At 41.4% G+C, this 20,471-nt stretch overlaps 1 protein-coding gene across 1 annotated transcript in view; it reads left to right on the top strand.

The window, feature by feature from the left end:
• Positions 1 to 15,034, top strand: part of CHRNA7 (cholinergic receptor nicotinic alpha 7 subunit) — a 140,693-nt gene extending 125,659 nt beyond the window's left edge. Inside the window, exons 7-10 of the mRNA XM_061159627.1 lie at positions 4,655 to 4,849; positions 6,239 to 6,325; positions 9,889 to 9,998; positions 13,884 to 15,034. Of these exons, the coding sequence (XP_061015610.1) occupies positions 4,655 to 4,849; positions 6,239 to 6,325; positions 9,889 to 9,998; positions 13,884 to 14,402 (911 nt within the window). The 3' untranslated portion in view covers positions 14,403 to 15,034. The remainder of the gene's footprint in view (positions 1 to 4,654; positions 4,850 to 6,238; positions 6,326 to 9,888; positions 9,999 to 13,883) is intronic.
• Positions 15,035 to 20,471: the final 5,437 nt, after the last annotated feature.

Genomic DNA, 20,471 nt, shown 5'->3' with positions numbered 1-20,471 from the left:
GCAAAAGTTAAGAGAATTTAGCACCACCAAACCAGCCTTACAACAAATACTAAAAGGACTTACATAGCCAGTAAACACAAGAGAAAGGAAAAAACTACAAAAACAAACCTCAAATGATTAGGATAGTGCCAAAAGAATATGCTGTTTTGTCACTCAGTTGCATCTGACTGTTTGTGATTCCATGGACTACAGTCTGCCAGGCTCCTCTGTCCGTGGAATTTCCAAGGCAAGAATCCTGGAGTGGGTTGCCATTTCTTTCTCCACAATAGGAATAGATATATCAGTAATTGCCTTAAATGTAAATGGATTAAATGCACCAGCCAAAAGATACAGACTGACTGAATGGATACAAAAGTAAGACCCATATATATACTGCCTACAAGAGACCCACTTCAGACCTTGAGACACATACAGACTGAAAGTAAAAGGATGGAAAAAGATATTCCATGTGAATGGAAATCAAAAGAAAGCCAGAGTGGCAATCGTTATTTCAGACAAAATAGGCTTTAAAATAAAGAATATTATGAGATAAAGAAGGATACTACATAATGATCAAGGGATCAATCCAAGACATTGCAATTGTAAATATTTATGTACCCAACATAGGAGCACCTCAGTACATAAGGCAAATGCTAACAGGTATAAAGGGAAATCGAGAGTAACACAATACTAGTAGGGGACTTTAACACCCTCTCTTACACCAATGGACAGATCATCAAAAGGGAATCAATAAGGAAACACAAACCTTAAATGAAACATTAGACCAAATGGACCTAATTGATATCTTCAGGGCTTTCCATCAAAATAAAGAAAGAATACACTTTCTTCTCAAGTGCACATGGACCATTCTCCAGGATAGACCACATCTTGGGCCAGAAATCAAGCCTCAGTAAATTTAAGAAAATTGAAATCATATCAAGCATTTTTTTTCACAACAATGCTGTGAGACTAGATATCAACTGCAGGAAAAAAAAAACTGCAAAAAACCCCCACAAACTCATGGAGATTAAATAATACATTACCAACTAACAAAGAGGTTACTGAAGAAAGAAGAAGGGAAATCAAAAGATTCCTAGAAACTAATGACAATGAAAACATGATGGGATTTAGCAAAAGCAGTTCTAAGAGGGAAGTTTATAGCAATACAGTCCTACAAGTCCAAACAAGAAAAGCATCAAACAGACAACCTAACTCTATATCTAAAGCAGCCGGAAAAAGAAGGACAAAAAAACCCCAAAGTCAATGGAAGGAAAGAAATCATAAAGATCAGAGCAGAAATAAATGACAAAGAAATGTAGGAAACATAACAAAGATTGGTAAAACTAAAAGCTGGTTTTTTGAGAAGATAAATAAAATTGACAGACCACTAGCCAGACTCGTGAAGAAACAAAGGGAGAAAAATAAAATTAGAAATGGAAAAGACGAGTTTACAACAGATAACATAGAAACACAAAGGATCATAAGCAAATATTATGAGCAACTACATGCTAATAAAATGGACAACATAGAGGAAATGGACAGATTCTTAGAAAAGTTCAACTTCCCAAGACTGAACCAAGAAGAAATAGATATTATGAAGAAGCCAATTAAAAATGCTGAAATCAAAACTGTGATCAAAAATCTCCCCAAAAAACTAAAGCCCAAGGCAAGATGGCTTGATAGGAAAATTCTGTCAAACATTCAGAGAAGAGCTAATGACTATTTTTCTGAAACTCTTCCAAAAAATTACAGAGGAAGGAACATTTCCAAACTCATTCTATGAGGCCACAATCACCCAGATACCAAAAGCAGACAAAGACAACACAAAAAAAGAAAATTACAGACCAGTATCACTGATGAACATAGATGCAAAAATCCTCAACAAAATTCTAGCAAACAGAATTCAACAACACATTAAAAAGCTGATGCACCATGATCAAGTCAGGTTTATTTCAGGGATGCAAGGATTCTTCAATATACACAAATCAATCAATGTGATATACTGTATTAACAAGTTGAAAGATAAAAAACCATATGATCATTCAATAGATGCATAAAAAGCCTTCAGTAATATTCAGCATCCATTTATGATTAAAAAGCACTTCAAAAAAATGGACATAGAAGGAACCTACCTCAACATAGTAAAGGCAATATATGATAAGCCCACAACAAACACTATTCTCAGTGGCGAAAAACTAAAAGCATTCCCTCTAAGATCAGGAACAAGACAAGGGTGTCCACTCTCACCACTGTTATTCAACATAGTTTTGGAAGTCCTCGCTATGAGAATCAGAGAAGAAAAAGAATAAATAAAAAGAATCCAGATTGGAAAAGAAGAAGTAAAACTCTCACTGTTTGCAGATGACATGATACTGTACATAGAAAACCCTAAAGAAACTATCAGAATATTACTAGAGCTAATCAGTGAATTCAGCAAAGTCATGAGATGCAAGGTCAATACACAGAAATCACTAACATTCCTGTATACTAATAATGAAAAATCCAAAAGAAAAATTAAGGAATCAATCCCATTCACCATTGCAACCAAAAGAATAAAATATCTGGGGACAAACCTACCTAAGGAAACATAGAACTGTATATGGAAAATTATAAGACACTGATGAAATAAATCAAAGACAACATAAATAGATGGGAGAGATGGTCCATGTTCCTAGGTAGGAAGAATCAATATTGTGAAAATGACAATACTACCAAACACAATCTACAGATTCAGTATGATCCCTATCAAATTACTAATGGCATTTTTTTCACAGAACTAGAACCAAAAATTTCACAATTCATATGGAAACACAAGACCCTAAATAGCCAAAGCAGTCTTGAGAAAGAGGAATGGAGCTAGAGGAATCAACCTTCCTGACTTCAGATTGTACTACAAAGCTACAGTCATCAAGACAGTTTGGTACTGGCACAAAACACAAATAGAGACCAATGGAACAAGATAGAGAGCCCAGAGATAAACCCACACACCTATGGGTACCTTATTTTTTATAAAGGAGGCAAGAATATACAACGGGGCAAAGACAGCCTCTTCAGTAAGTGGTGCTGGGAAAATTGGACAGCTACTTGTAAAAGAATGAAATTAGAACACTTCCTAATGCCATACACAAAGATAAGCTCAAAGTGGATCAAAGACCTAAATGTAAGACCAGAAACTATAAAACTCTTAGAAGAAAACATAGGCAGAACACTCATTGCCATAAATCAAAGCAAGATCTTCTATGACCCACCTCCTAGAGTAGTGGAAATAAAAACAAAAATAAACAAGTGGGACTAAATTAAATTTAGAAACTTCTGCACACCAAATGAAACTACAAACAAGGTAAAAAGACAGCCCTCAGAGTGAGAGAAAGTAATAGCAAAGGAAACAACTGACAAAGGATTAATTTCCAAAATATACAAGCAGCTCATACAACTCAATACCAGAAAAACAAGCAATCCAGTCGGAAAGTGGGAAAAAGATCTAAATAGACATTTCTCCAAAGAAGACATAAAGATGGCTAACACATGAAAGGATGCTCAATATCGCTAATTATTAGAGAAACGCAAATCAAAACTACAATGAGACACCACCTCACATCAGTCAAAATGGCCATCATCAAAAAGTCTACAAACAATAAATGGCTGGAGAGGGCATGAAGAAAGGGAACCCTCTTGCATTGCTGGTAGGAATGTAAATTAATACAGTCACTATGGAAGACAGTATGGAGATTCCTTAAAAAACTAGAAATAAAACCACCATATGACCCAGCAATCCCACTTCTAGACATATACCCTGAGGAAACCGAGATTGAAAAAGACACATGTACCCCATTGTTCATTGCAGCACTATTTACAATAGCTAGAGCATGAAAGCAACCTAGATATCCATTAACAGATGAATGAATCAAGAAGCTATGGTACATATATACAGTGGAGTACTACTCAGCTATAAAAAGGAATGCATTTGAGTCAGTTCTAATGAGGTGGATGAACCTAGAGCCTATTATACAGAGCGATGTAAGTCAGAAAGAGAAATATAAATATCATATACTTACACATATATATGGAATCTAGAAAGATGGCACTGATGAATTAATTTTAAGGGCAGCAATGGAGAAACAGACATAGAGAACAGACCTATGGACATGGGGGGAGGGGAGGAGGGAGAGGGTGAGATGTATGGAGAGAGTAACATGGAAATTTACAATACCATACATAAAGTAGATAGCTAATGGGAATTTGCCACATGACTCAGGGAACTCAAACAAGGGCTCTGTGACAATCTAGAAGGGTAGGATGGGGAGGGGGATGGGAGGAAGGTTCGGGAGGGAGGGGACATGGGTGTACCTATGGTTGATTATTGTTGATGTTTGACATAAAACAACAAAATTCTGTAAAGCAGTTATCCTTCAGTTAAATAAAGTGACAAAAACTAAAAAGATCATATAATCTTCAGTCCAAAAAAACAAATCTGCCAGTTTGTTCAAATATCACTAAGGTACCCTTAAATAAATATATATTAAAACTAAAGCATTTATTCAAACAGCCAGTTTTCTGCACTTAGCAAATTCCATGCCTCTGTGTGTGTGTTATAGTCCCTTAAAACCAACAGGGTCCCATTATTTCAATGGTGGTTCCTTCCTCTCCCCCCCTCCCCCGCCCCCCGGAAATGAAGGGATCTTGGGCAAGCGGAGTGAGAAGTTCTACGAGTGCTGCAAAGAACCCTACCCAGACGTGACCTTCACAGTCACCATCCGCCGCAGGACTCTCTATTATGGCCTCAACCTGCTCATCCCCTGTGTGCTCATCTCTGCCCTGGCCCTCCTTGTCTTCTTACTCCCTGCAGACTCTGGGGAGAAAATCTCCCTGGGTGAGTACTGGGTCTGAGCTGGGATGGGAGGGGCCTGCTTTGAGGGTGGCAGTCAGGGGCCCAGTGCAGAGATACCCAGAGTCTGCTCAGTACATCCCAGCCCAGGGTGACTCCCTGACACCAGCCCCCTGTGTGGGGTGGCTGGGCCCTCCTGAGATTCCACAAGCTCCTCTGATCCTGCAGAGAGGATGGGGATGCCAAGAGAAGGACCAGTTCTTCCCTGAGGGGCCTCTGCCTTTCCCCTCCTGGCACCTCTCCCCACCCCTTGGTGGTAGCCAGCTGGAATATGTTGCGGACAGAACACCATTTAGTTTAATATAGTATCAGCTTGTATTTCTATATTGCCACACACAATGTAATTCCTTACCATCCTCCAATAGGAAGATGAGAAAACTATTATTTAGATTGGTGAAATGAGTTCCTCAATATCTCAATGAGTTACTAAAGATTGTGTTTGAAACACATAGATATCATTCTCAAACCCATAACTTCTGACTACAAATGTCTGACTACTATAGTCGACTTTCTGGCTGCAAAGCTCAACCAAAAAGTGAAGTTATGTTTTATTTGGTGGACTTTCTAAGGACTTCAGGCTCAGGATGTAATATCCCAGATAGCTCTGAGGGACTGCTCCAAAGAGATAAGGAAGAAACTAGTATATATATATATAGGAGTTTTTGCCACAGATAGAGTAGTTGAAACATCAAAAGATTACTATTTAAAAACCAGACTTCTCAAGTTAATAAATTTAGTGCTTTTCTATGCTTGGGAAGATGCAAAGGGTCTGGGTTCACTGAAATCATTCCTGTGATGTATACTTCAGCTCTCCGAGGCCAGTATCCTGTGTTTTCTCATCCTGAATGCCCTCAGGGTGCACCATCTGGGAGTCTGCAATGTGATGGCTTGATGGCTGCAACATCTATTGTTTATTGATATAGCAGGTGATATTTTTATTCATAGGGCTCAGCTTGGGCACATAAATGACTTATCCAAGGTCTCACAGCTAGTAAGTAGCAAAGTCAAGACCAGAAGCCATGTCTTCCAACTGTATCTCTTGGTTTTCCTACTGCTTGGAAATTACCCTTAGATACTAATGTATTAATAATAAAAGGAGAGAGATGTGTGCTGAAGTCAATGATTTATTTTGAGTTGTTCTAAGTTCTGGCTTCTCAGTTTGTCTCCCCAGGGATTTCTCTGGAATTCTGGTAAATGACTCAAACAGTCCTCAGAAAAATGCCCATTCCTGTGAATATAGAAAACCAGGCATTCCATTTGGTGTTGGGAATGTTATGGCTACTTCCCTCATACCTCCTTTGAATCCCAGGTTGCCTGGAGTTCAGGCCTTACCTTCTTTTCTGTCTCAGGGATCAGTGTATGTCTCTGTTTCAGGGATCACAGTTTTACTCTCCCTCACCGTCTTCATGCTTCTGGTAGCTGAGATCATGCCTGCGACCTCTGACTCAGTGCCCTTAATAGGTAAGCAAGCATCCTGCTCCTCTAAAGACCTGGGCTTAGACAGTGCCTGGGATTTCCCAGCACAGGCAGAGAGCAGAAACATGTCCTCCAGGACCCTGGAGAGCTGCACACCGCCCCTTTCTGCTGTGAAGGGATGACTTTCTTTAATTACTCAGAGTTGACTCATGGCCTCTGCTTACCTGGGCACACAGAAGGGGACAGGGAGTCCAGCTTTGTGGTTTGGTCTTAAGATGCAGAAATGCCCCCTTTCCTCCCACAATGCACCTCTCCACACACTTGTTATGGAGCCAGAGATTTTTACCATCAGAGATTCATTATTTTAGTTTGAGTCACTGTTTTTCCACAAATTCATTGTCACACTTTAACTCTTAGCTGTTGTTTCCCGAGATACCTTGACATCTCTGTAGAAAGTTAAAGCTTGTGAGAGAAGGTGAACAGGACAAATATATTTTGGCCACGTGTTGGGCTACACCCCACAGGCCTGCCAACCCTGCACTTGCCCTGACTTTAGACAGAAGAAAGAGCCCAGAGACACCAATAGTTTTATAGATGGGAGATCTTACACGTCTGAAGCAAAAGGGTCATGGAGTGACACCCCACCAGTTACCTAAGGGAATTGAAGTCAGATTGGCCCATTGGTTACCAGGGAAACCAGCAAAGGGGCACAGCCCTCTTAGCCCCTTGGGCTGAGTACCTTCAAGGTGCAGAGGTCTTCCCTTTGTTAAATTATGACTCAGGAGCCATTCTAATCTAAAGATTTAAACAATCACTAGCTGGCTGTGGGGGAAAAGCCTGTAGGTATTTACTGATTAGCTCTGTGATTAGGGAGACAGTCAGTCATGTGAGTGTGATGTAGGTTAAGCAGGGACTGGTCCAGCAAAGGGGAGAGAGAGAGCAAACAAACCACACACAAAGGCAGGTGTATGATCTTCTGCCCAGGGGGAGAGAACAAACACAGGAGGCAGCATCACCTGTTGCTATGCACCTCCCTGGACTGGACTGAACTGGAATAAGCAGGAACATGCAGAGCAGGGGTGCTCAGTGGCCCAGAGGTCAGGACCCAATACCCTGGCTACTGCAGTCAAGGTTCAGTTCCTGGTCAGGGGACCAGACCTCCAAGCCGGTTGTGAGGACAGAAAGCAAACATTCTGCCAGTAGATATTAGGTTTGATGAGAGTCCCCACTCCCACTTGACGGTGGAGGTCAGAAGGAGGAAAGCAGTTTATACACTGTCAGTCCTGTGTGGTTAACCAGGGGTAAGTAGGAATAGGGGTCCTTTACATGATACCCTCAGGCTTCACTTCACAAATTCAGAAGCCAAGGCCCTTATTATTGGAGCTTCCTGGATGTGTAATATTTGACCAGAGAGCCTATAGGCATAAAGAGCCTCTCTGGGTGTCATGTTTTTCCCAGAACCATCCCGGAAACAAGGATACTTCAACCTGACATTCTGACCCTGTCCTTTCACTTTTAGTAGAGACCTGCAGCAGAAGCCACCCTAAACCAGGCAGTCAGCAGGCCCTGATGTCTGATGAACCCACAGGCTCGGTGGGTGCCTCGCCCACGTCTAGAAGAATAGAATGGCCTTCTGGAAGGCCTTCTAGAAGAAGGACAGCTGTTGGCCTTTGACCTCTGTTGTCGAGATTTCAGCTGTGGGATCCAGTCACCCTGGATCACTGTAGGTCACTGTATGAGTCTGCTAAGGCTGCCACAATAAAAGTCCACAGACTGGGTGGCTTACACAGGAGAAATTGATTTGTTCCCAGTTTTGGAGGCTGTGAGTCCAAGATCAAAGGGCCAGCAGGGTTGGTTTCTCCTGAGGTCTCCCTCCTTGTCTTGCAGACAGGTACCCTCTGCTGTTCCCCGACATGGTGTTTCCTCTGTGTCTTCACATTTCTGTGCCCCTTTGAGTACCCAAGTTTCCCCTTTTTATAAGGACACCAGCCAGACTAGACCAGGTGCCACACTAACAATTTCACTTTAATTAATCTCCTCTTTGAAGGCCTTCTCTTCAAACACAGTCACATTCTAAGGTACTTGTCGTTTAGAACTTCAACATACGAATTTTAGGGGGACACAGTATGCAGCCCATAACAGTCATGGTTTGGTCCCCCTTCCCTCCTCTTACCAGAGGTCCCTGATGCTGATGTCAAGTCTCAAATGTCCTCCTCCAGTAGCTCCTTGTATGTTCCTCTTGGTCTCCATGGAAAGCAGTGAGTTCCTGCCTACCTGGAGAGTAGGAGGTATTTTTAACCAAGTGTAGGGCCACATACTTAGCCTTGTACAAGGATGTCTGTTTAAGATCTCAGCCCCTTGGTGGGTAGCCACAATGAAGGTTTATCTATTTATTTGCATTTATGTTAGGATAATTTATTATTTTGCTTGTTTAAGGAGGCGTTGATCATACATATTTTTGTTTCATTATTTTTAATACTCTTTTTGCACTTGAATCCATGCTTCTAATCCCTTTTTATTTTTTGAAGTATAATTGATTTACAGTATCTTGTTGGTTTCAGGCATACAGCACAGTGGTTCAGTTACATATATATATATATATATATATGTGTGTGTGTGTGTGTGTGTGTGTGTGTGTGTGTATTCTTTCATATATATATTTTCAGATTCTTTTCCCTTGTAGGTTATTACAAAATGTTGAGTAGAGTTCCCTGTACTATACAGTAGGTCCTTATTGGTTATCTATGTTACATATAGTAGTGTATGTGTTAATCTCAACCTCCTAATTTATCCCTCCTCCACACTGAAGGCTTAATAATCATAGTTGACAGTTAAATAATGCCCACCTATGCCAACTTTTTCCTATACCCTTGGCCCATAAAATTGTTAATCTCTGCACCAACCCTGCAGAGAAGGCATTTCTGTCCCTGTTATACCGTAAAGAACCTGAGGCCCAGAGAGGCTAAGTGGCCATATAAGCTCACAGATGATAGCCAGTGTACCAGGAGGGAGCTCCATGCTGCTTCTCACCTGGGCCAAGGTAGAGAAACACATCCTTACCCATCAAAGCTGAAGCTGATGTTCTCAGCCTGAAAGGACGCTGCAGCTGACCTCTTCTTCAGACTGGCCAGCTGGCACTCCCCACCCCCATGGCTCTTGGTTGATGGAGCCAGAGCCTACAGTAAGTAAAGTCATTTTCCAGGCCTGAAAAGACAACTAGGTGGCACCCAGATCTGCCCTTGCTAGACCTCTGCAGCCTGCCCATGGCCTGCAGTCATGACTGTCATGACCACCTCCTCTGTGTCCCAGTGGTTTCAGTTCTAACAATGATGCTTCCTTATCAGACAACCTTATCACTGTCCTGTGAGGTGCACTTAACTTTCACCAAAAGAAGCAGTCAGGGTTCCCAAAAGTTCAGTCAGCTGGTGAGGCTGCTCACCAGGACTGGAGGAGGTAGGTCTGTATGCTGCGGGCTGTGGGCTGCAGGCTTGGAAAAGGTCATGCTCTGCTCTTGGGCCTCACTCCCCAGCCCCTGGTGGTCAGGACGCCACCGTCTGGGTTCCCCGCACTGTGCTGTGGTAACACCCCTGCATCTGCGCTCTCTGCAGCCCAGTACTTCGCCAGCACCATGATCATCGTGGGCCTCTCTGTGGTTGTCACGGTGATTGTGCTACAGTACCACCACCACGACCCTGATGGTGGCAAGATGCCCAAGTGGGTGAGTTCCTCCCCAGCAACTCCACCAGAAGAGGGGTCAGGGTGCCTTCCCCAGAGTGGGCTCCGAGGATGACTTATCAATTTAAAAAAATCCCCCAAAAAACTTGGATTCTGAAACAAAAAGCTGCAGTTCCTCACATGTCTGCATATCTCTGCATCCAGGGGAGTAGGGTGAGTGCTGCCAGGGTCCCACAGGGCTGTCCTTACAATCTGACGTCTCAGAAATGGGCTTAGGCCACCACTCTGCACCTTTCACTGAACAGTGTTTCTAAACTTTCTTTCTGCACATACAGCGTTAGAAGCAACACAGAAGATGAACACACAGCTGCTGGTTAGAGCTTCAAAACAGAATGAGGATTGAAAAGAGTAAGAAACAGGGTGAGCAGTGTACATATATACATTCAGTTGTCTACAAAATAATCAATAAACAATAAGAAGAATAGAAAGGAATTTTATTTGAGTCAAACTGAGGGCTAGCCTGGAAACCAGCTTCCCAGATGACTGAGAAACTACTCTGGAGAAGCACAGGGTGTTCAGCACAGTTTTGTATCTTGTCAGAACAAAGAACGTTAAACAAGCCGAGGTTACATTTCTTCAAGGTAAAAAAAACAGATCAGCTTGTACACATTGATTCAGCATGGCCTTGGTGCCTGAGAAAGGAGTCTTATCATCAAAGGACTAGCACTGACATCCCAGGAAGAGAGGCATTTAATCTTTTATTTTTATCATGGACATACTTTACTTTGGGTCAGTGTGCCCTTTCCTTTAATAATTAAAGCAGATATACAATGTATGTTTGACAGGCCGTAGGCTATTTTAGTTAGCATAAAATTCAAGTTAACTCATACATAAACCCGAATGACTTCCCTGTATCTCAATATATGAAACTTTGTTTTATCACAAGACACATAGGAAAGTCATTTAACCAAAAGTCTATAAAATAAAGGTTAACAGTGGTGAAGGGGGATGAGATAAAAGGAAATGGATGGAAAATAAACATTTGTCATCGTAGCCCAGGTCAGGCCACATGGTCCCACGTCTCCCAGCACTGATGCCTTGTGATGTGTGCTGATACTTCCCAAGCCACGGCTGTGCTCCGTGGAAGTCCAGTGTCCTAAACACTATACCCAATCTTGCTTAACACTTGGCAAACCTTGGTTGGGGGCTGAGCAGGGCCTGGACTTTTCCCACCTCATGTGATGATGTGTCCAAACCCCCAGCCAGAGCAGAGCTGTCCCCCAACCCCTCACCCCACTTGTTTCTGGGGCCCCACATACCTTCCAGTCTTCCCATCCAGAGAGCAAGGCTTAGGGACCACTGGGAGCTAAAGAAGCCCTCTCATGCCAAAACAACCTTGTCTTTGCTGACCCATAATCTTGAGTCCAAATTCAGAGTCAGTTTAGGACTGAATGCAGCTGCAAGATGTAAAATGCATTTCCTTAATCTCCAGGAGCAGGGAGTTCCTGGGCCTTCTAAAAGTATCCATTGCACAATAATTTACAGTTACACACAAATTAACTTAAGAAAGACCTTTTTTTTTCTTTTTTAAAGAAATTGGCTTCACAGAGTGACTGCCCTTGAATTGTTTTCCACAGCAAGTCCTTATACTTGATAACTCTCTCATGGCATCAGCAATGGACTCCCCAGAATGGTACAACCTCTCACACAGGTCATATCACCACAGTCTGCAGGCTTGTTTTGAGAAGTTCCACTCCCCACCCCTCAAAAAAAGAAAAAAAAAAGCTGAGACATATTTGTGTACATTCACCTACATTCTCTTCTGACTTAGAACCTTGAAAGACTTTCTTGTCTATCCACCCATCTGTTTGAAATAAGATTTACAAGTATCAGAAGTCAAAATCAAAGAATTATAAATAAGAAAATTCTGCTCCCATTCCTACCCCTACTTCCACCACCAATTGATAACCATTTCAATTAATTTCTTTTTCCTTCCAGTGTTTATGCAGATGCCAAAATATAAACACATATTCTTATTTTTTCTGTTTTGACTGTTGTACAGAGAAGGAAATTAAGGCAGTAAGTTATAAAACCATTTTTAATGACCTGGTAGCATTTTACTGTTGCATAGAAATCTGAATTAGAGTACATGCTGATTATTCACCTCTCAGCACGAGAACATGTTAAAGCAATGGTGCAAAGCAAATATGAAATGTGTATTTCCGTTTCATTTTATATAACACACTGCATTTTTTTTACTTTCTTTCTATGTGTTTTTGAAACATAAACAACCTCCAAGGAGCTTTCATTATAATCTGTTGCCATGAAGAAAACACTGCTGGTGAGGTGGCATTATGTGACATTTGCACAGCCAGAAACAAAACCATAACCTAACAGAAGAGGTCACAAGCACAGACTGAGAAGTGCCAAAAGGATAATCTCATCTTCTAAGATGCTTTAGCCTTGAAAGCTAATGATTCAGGCCATAAAATTCAAAATAGATTTAGCTTGAGCTGTGCCCCAGGGGATGTGCAGACCCCCACATGTGTGGCAGGCAAAGCCCTGGATCTGAGGCTCAGCTCTTCCTGCACCACTAAGTCTGGGTTTGGGCACATTCACGACCCCATGTGCTTCCTTGAGTTCTGGCTCTGGCTTTCTGGTGCCTTCCCAGTGGGGGCTGGGCTAAAGTCACCGGGGTTTGCAGAGAACCCAACAGACAGACCTTTTTATGGATGAGTCTGTGGAAGTCAGAACACATAAGGTGACTCAGGCTCACTGTCTGACCTTGAGCCAGTTTATTCATCTCTTTGAGCCTAAGATTCTTTTTTTTTTTTTAATTTATTTTATTCACGTATAGTTGATTTACAGTGCTGTGTTAGTTTCTGGTGTAAAGTGATTTATATATTTCCATACATACACACACACACACGCACACAGTGCATATATATGTGTGTATATATCAGCCATAAATGCAAAGGATTTGGGCTGATTTTGCACTCCATCAGCAGAGCTAAAATATTTACCATCTGGCCCTTTAAAGAACGTCTGCCAACCCCAGCTTCAGACTTTCCACAGCACTTTGTCTTGTATCATCTCATTCAGTCTTCACTGCAGCCTAATGGATTAGGTTAGAGGTTCCTAAGCTGTCATGGTTCACAGAACCTTTCATGAGTCAGGGTTTTGTTTTTTCCAGAGAGCATCTAGGAGAGAAGGAATACTTAATGGTTCTATAAATAAAACAGATCAAAATAACTTACTAGGTACTTATGCCCTGACAACTTAGCACCTGTCGGCACAGCAAACCTCACACCTTGGAGCATGCTCCCCTGCTTGTCTGTTCCACAATGACTTTCTTGGCACTTGCCTTTTATCAGGACAAGTTCCAAAATCTGCTTTGCAAGGGTAGGATATCATGCAAGGAATGCAGTGATCTAATATAACAGTCTGGACTGCTTCAGGCTAGGGATGCACATGGTGTCTCAAGTGTCACAGGGTTGCCCCTTAAAACTTAACGTCTCCAGGGGCACCTTTATGAATTTGCTGCTGCACACTGGGGTACCTCACACAGAGCTAAAGATGACGATCCCTAGTTCCAGATGTAAAATGCTCTGTTCCCCAGCTCAGGGCTCCCTTTAGAAGACAACTCTCTTCACCCACACAGGCTGTCTTCCCTGAGATGGCGCTGTACCCATAGCTTCTTCCCAGGGTGATTTTCTGCGTTGCTTTATCATCATCTCGCAATCGATTAAACCATCATACCCTGTTGGCACTGCTTGCCTGTATAAACTCGCCTGGGAAGGTGTGGAGACCTGTCATCCCTAGGGTCCACCCCCACGAAGGCTAGCAGGTATTACAGTTGTGTCCCCCTTGCTGTCAGGATCAGCCGTGGGCTCTGCCCAGCACCTCTAAGACTGTGCTGTCTCTGCAGACCAGAGTCATCCTCCTGAACTGGTGCGCCTGGTTCCTTCGCATGAAGAGGCCCGGGGAGGACAAGGTGCGGCCAGCCTGCCAGCACAAGCAGCGCCGCTGCAGCCTGGCCAGCGTGGAGATGAGCGCAGTGGCGGGGCCACCAGCCACCAATGGCAACCTGCTGTACATTGGCTTCCGCGGCCTGGACAGCATGCACTGCGCACCCACCCCTGACTCAGGGGTCGTGTGCGGCCGTGTGGCCTGCTCCCCCACTCATGACGAGCACCTGTTGCATGGCGGCCAGCCCTCTGAGGGGGACCCGGATCTGGCCAAGATCCTGGAGGAGGTACGCTACATCGCCCACCGCTTCCGCTGCCAGGACGAGAGTGAGGCCGTGTGCAGCGAGTGGAAGTTTGCGGCCTGTGTGGTGGACCGCCTGTGTCTCATGGCCTTCTCCGTCTTCACCATCCTCTGCACCATCGGCATCCTGATGTCGGCACCCAACTTCGTTGAAGCTGTGTCCAAAGACTTCGCTTGACCCAGCCCTGGCTCCCATTGTGTAGGACATACACAGATGCGCGATGATGATGGCTTAAAGAGAACTTGGGATGGCTGATTCCACAGCAGCATTAAACCCCAGAAGACACATATGTACCCCATTGCTGTCATGTCGGTTTCAGTTTCCTTGTTACTTTCAGTAATGGGATCTCAGCACATTTCAGTTTACCCCTCTTTAGTGGGCCACTTGATATCCTTGGAGCCATCCTTATGGTCAGCAGGACCCCCGAGGATAGTTTTGTCCATCCCACATTGCCTGGTAAGCTCTTCAGAGGTTGGGGTAGCTCAGGACTGACTGCCAGGGGAGGCCTGGACAGCGGGTTTGCATGCCTGTATGTCACTTGCCATGAGGGTCTACATGAAAATTCATACCTGCTTTTGCCTGTGTACAAACCTAGATTGAAGTTAATCACAATAATAAACCACACTCAGTAAACCCATCAGATGATTGATGAAACAAACTAAACTAAAACGTAAAACCTAACTACTCATTTTTCTTCAATTCAGACTTTAATTTTCTCTACCAAAGACAGTTGATAAACACTTCTATGTTATGTCTCCTTTTTTAAAAAGAGACAGTAATAGTTGATCTTGTAAATTATGCTTTTGCCAGCCTGATTTTTGCCAACTTACCCTCTCAGGAATCAGGATGGGCACAGGTGTGTGTTGATTCTAAACTGGGACCAGACTCAGTCAAATCAGGGGGATTTCTGTAGATCCCAAATACTCTCAAGCTTCCTTTGCTGCCCCTAGGCACCAGGTGGTGAGTGAATCTGTTCTATTCTCCAAAACCCAGAGGACAAGTAGAATTCTATTAGAATTACCACCCAATGTAATAATAGCTGATGCTAAATTAAACTATTTTTAACAGTGTATTAAATGTTTCATGTATATTGGAGTTGGTTAGCCTTATAAAATTTGTGGATCCAAACAAATGCACAACATAAAGTCACCAAAGTATTCCATGCATTTTCTCCTTGTGTCAGGACTAAAAGGCAGGGACTTGGGCCTTTTTTAGCTCCCTGTGTTGCAGGAACTGGGGAGGGGGTGGTGTGGCTGATGGCTTTCCTGAATGGCAGGCCAGTGGTGGTTAGCAGGAGAGGCTGATAGGCTAGCAGTGGCTGCATACCCATTAACTCCGGTTTCTGGTTTGGCAGGGCTCAGCTTATGCACCCTGGCTTCAGCCCAGAGAGCTGGCTGAATGAGCAGATTCACTGTAAGCTTGTGTTTTGAAAACAAGGGGGACTTTCTTTTAAATCCAAGTGGTGACACGGTTCTCAGATTTTCTACCTGACAATCGTCACGTTGCTTCTCCCATCCTTACTGTTGAATGTGATCAGAAAAAGACACAGGACAAGACAGTCTGTCCTGTTCCGTCATTTCATTTAGTAAACTCACAGAGCTCAAAACTGTCTGAGCTCCTGGGGATCTTTAATTTGCTTCTAACCTCTGAAATGGCTACGTTATGAAGGAAGATTTGATTTTTCAAGCAAAAGAAATTGCATGCCCTTCTCCAGCCATTTAGTTCACTCACTTCTGGCTGGATTTGTGTGCACTGAGGAAGAGGGAGGTGCATACCTGCTCTCTATGTCTATGTGTGTGTGATAACATGTGCATGTGAGAACCTTCAGAAGAGGTACCTGGTTTACAGTAAGAAAGTTGATAAATAAGGGCATTCCATCATTATGCCGTTTGGAGCAGGGTTGTCCTCAGAGTACACTCATTCTATATGGAGTGGATGAAAAATGCACATTTTTTTTTCTGTTAAAGTGTCTTTAGAAACAACTAGAAGTGTTTTGGTATATAAAGAGTGTACTTCACTTCTTATTGCTATTCCAAGTGGAGCCCTACTACATTTTGCTTTAATTAAAAAAACCTTTTTGGTTTTGTATTTTATACAGAAAAACATAAAAAGGCTAACAGAGTTTGGATTTTGACCATGCAAATAACTACTCCGTGATTTAAAAAGTAGTAATAAGGAAAAGATGCACACGTAGAAAGACAAGTATGAAGGGCTGAAAATAAGTGCCCCCACCACCACCCCTGCCTTATCTCCTCATAGGGGACCACCAGTGAGCTTCTGGGGAGGGACGGGCATTTCCAGAAAGGGACGAAAGGAGAGAGACTGAGGGAGAAAGGGGACGTGGAGAGAGAACCTCCTTTTCTGTCCATTTCTAGAACCTGTGCTGTGCGCAGCACCCTACACTTTGCTTTTTTCATTTGATGTTAAAGAGATCTTTCCATAACAACATATAAAGATCTACCTCATTCTTAATAGCTACTTAGCCTTCCATTGTCCCTGTGCACTATTAATTTCTTTGATTCTTTTATTAGTTAACCTATAGAATATTTCCTGCCTTTATTTTTATACACAGATCTAGAATTAGCATCCTTGTACTTATATCATGGCATACTTTTGTGACTGTATCTTGATATTGATTGGAACTTGAAAATGGAGTTGCTGAATTTAAGATTATGTCTATTTAACACTTTTGTCAATTATTGTCGGATGATTCTTCAAAAATTGATCTTTGGTTACACTTATCAAGAGTATAATGAAATGATCAATTTCTCAGTTTTCTCAAACAGCTTTTATTCCAGTCTAGTGAAGAATAATATTACAATATTATTCTGACTTAGTTCACTTTATTAGGAGTGAAGCTGAACATCTTTTCAAATGTTTTCTGGTCACTTTTTGGTAAATTTATGTCCTTACACAGTTTTGGCTTTTTCCTAATTAATTTGGACGTATATTTTGAAATTTTTCTGTCTTATGTCTTGAAAATATTTTTTTCTTTTGAGGTTCTCTATTGATTTTCTTATTTATTGTCACATACATAAAATTTAAAGTTTTATGTTGTCAATTTATCCTTATTTTTCATTTTAGATCCCAGAATTTATTTCCAATTCTAAAAGACCTTTCCCATTCTGAGATTATAAAAAAATTTACTCATATTTTCTTCTAAATCCTTATGGTTTCATCCGTTTATCTTTACCTACTCTTAACTCCCAGGAATTCATTTATTGCAGGAAATGAAGGTAATGTGATTTTTTTTTCCCTTCTAAATGGTTAGTAAGTTGTGCTAGCAAAATATATAACAGTGCATTCTGTTATAAAATTATATAGTCTTTTCCCCCTTTGTTCAAATGCCACCTTATTTGTAAACTAAATTCCTCAAAGTGTTTGAATCTACTTCTGTTTTATTGATTTATCTCCCTATGAATTCTACTGAGGCTTCATTCCTATTAATATAAAATATCCATATTAATATAAATATTTTCAGGTCAAGGCTCCTCATAATACTTGCCTCTCTCTTTCCCTTTAACTCTCTTTCTCATACACACACACATAACTTTCTTAAAAAATGGGGCCACAGTGAATTTATAGATTAATTATTTTCCTATCCAAGAATGCTGCCGTCCAACTTATATTCAAATCTCATGTCACTCATAGAGTTTACAGTTTTGTTCAGATACAGTCTATGAATTTGTTATTGTCTGTTTCTAGATATTTTATCATTTGGCTACCATTTTCAATGGAATATTTTTTTATATTTTGTATTCTCACCAGATATATAGGATAGTAGTTGATTTTGTATATCAGTGTTATAATCAAATACCCTAATTGTAATTTCCTACTGTTTCTAAGATTTTCTTTTGCCTCCCCGTTTCCACCAATTTCCCTTATTTCTTTCTCTTAACCAGCTGCATTGAGAACAGTATTAAAGAATAGTGATTCAGGTGGCATACCTGTCTTGTTCCTGACATCAATAGAATGGTTTAATGTCTCACCATTTAACTTGAATGAAGGCATGTATTTTCCTTATAATAAACAGTATCTGTGTATTCTCAAAGTGTTAAGGCTTTCTGGGGAAAATATAGATGCTGGGTTTTTTAGTTTTTTTTTTTTTCTCACAACCTTCTCAGTATCCATGGAGATGATTAGAAGGGTTTCCCTTTGCTCTTGTAGGACATGGTATATTGATAGATTGCTTCAGACCAATCTACGACTATGTTCCTGAGATGATCTCTACTTATGGTTTTTGCTATCGATTTCATATAGAAGATGAATCATTCTGCAGCTTGCTCTTGTGTGCAAAACAAAAAGAAACCAAAGATTGCTGTATATTCTGCAATCATTTACTGGGTTTTAGAATCATCTACTTAAGTGTCAAATGTCTCACCAGGGTGGGGAGCTGTCTGGGCATACGCTGGGGTGCTTCTGCATTTCTCCCACTGGGCATGTTAGGTCCTGGGGCATTTCTGAAGTCAATTTTGGAACTTTTTTTTTTTTTAGAAAATTAATTTTACTCCATTTTCAGTATATCTACATAGTTTTGCAATATGGGAACTTAGGATTTTGAATTTTATGTTCATGATAATGTCTCCATTTTTCATTTCTAGGTATGTACAATCCTTTTGTTTTCACTGATTTGGCTCACTAAGGGTTTTATTTTTCTATATTTTCAGACACTGAAACCTTAGACTTATTCATTAGTTTGGGTACCTGACCTGATTTTATCCCCTGTTGCCCCCTGGCTTACCTGACCATCCCTGGGACAGCAGACAGTACAGGTGGGAGTCACATCAAAGCTCTGGGGCCAGGACTGAAGCATCATTTGACAGCAAGAGCCAGAGGGTCAAACCAGGCCAAGCAGTGGGGATGTGTCCGATGCGACTGGTCATGTCACTGCTGTGACCACAGTTAGTTGGAGAACAGACCCACCGAACCTTTGACCACAAGCTTTCTTGAGGCTCTGACTCCTGGAAGTAATCCTTTTCTCAGATAATAAATTCTGTTCCCTCATTGCTTTATTCTTTCTGGCCCAATCCTTCCTAGACCTGACCTCACTGCTCCCGGCTCATTTTTAAATTATCACTTACTTATTTTGAGTGTGGGTTTGACTTTTTAATATTGAAGCTTATTGTGTGATGGGAAGAGGACTGTCTGCAGTCGGGCTTTATGAACTCTTGTGGTCGAATTTTGCTGTGTCTATAGCGCATCTCACTTTGGGAATCACAGGAATGCAAAACATTCTCTCATTCTGCCCAGTTCTTCACCCTTTCTAGTCTGTTTCTCCAGTCTCTCACTTACATTCTTTCCTAATTTTTTTTTCCTGCTAAAACATTATTGTCAACCTCTTCTTTGCTGTGCTAGATTTCTGTAGATCTTCCTTCTGATAAATACTACCCATCAACAAATTTGCTGTTGTATTTTGAAATCCTTAAATATCTGCTTTGGCTTTTATTATTTCAGTTCTCCTCTACTCTTATTTTTGTATTTTTATATTTAAGGCATTATTTTTTAAAGCAGATCATAGAACCACAGAAAAATTGAGGAAGGTACAGAGATTTCCCATGTACCCCCTGCCCCCCACCCCACATGCCTAACCTCCCTTATGATGAAGACTTGTTAAACTGACACACGGTTAACACCCAAAGTCCATAGTTTACAGGAGGGTTCACTCTTGATGCTGTGCATTCTGTGAGTTTGGACAAATGTATAAAAACATGTGCCCACCATTATAGTATCATACAGAGTAGTTTCACTGCCCTAAAAATCCTCTATATTCCCATCTACTCATTCCCCACTCCCAGCCCTTGGCAATGATTGATCTTGTCTGCATAGTTTTGCCTTTTCTCGAATGTCACATAGTTGAAATCACACAGTATGTAGCCTTTTCAGATTGGCTTCTTTCACTTAATATGTATTTAAGGTTCCCCGATGTCTTTTCATGGCTTGATAGCTCATTTTTTTAAGCACTGACAGTCCATTGTCTATATCATTTATTTCATACCAATCCTTGCTCCTTTTCTAATTATCATTTACTTCATTTGCATGTGGATTTGATTTTTTAATATCAGAGCTTGTCATACCATAGTTTACCCATTTACCTACTGAAGGACTTGGTTGCTTCCAAGTTTTGGCAGTCATTAATAAAGATGCTATAAACAACCATATGCAGATTTTTGCCTGGAAATAAGTTTTCAGCTCCTTTTATATAACTACCAGTAAATATCAAGGGGTGCGATTACTGGATTGTACGTT

The sequence above is a fragment of the Dama dama genome, chromosome 13 (genome assembly GCF_033118175.1).
Source record: "Dama dama isolate Ldn47 chromosome 13, ASM3311817v1, whole genome shotgun sequence".
In the NCBI taxonomy this organism is placed as follows: domain Eukaryota; kingdom Metazoa; phylum Chordata; class Mammalia; order Artiodactyla; family Cervidae; genus Dama; species Dama dama.
Note: the sequence above shows the minus strand (reverse complement) of the source record. Positions and strands in the feature narration are given on the sequence as shown.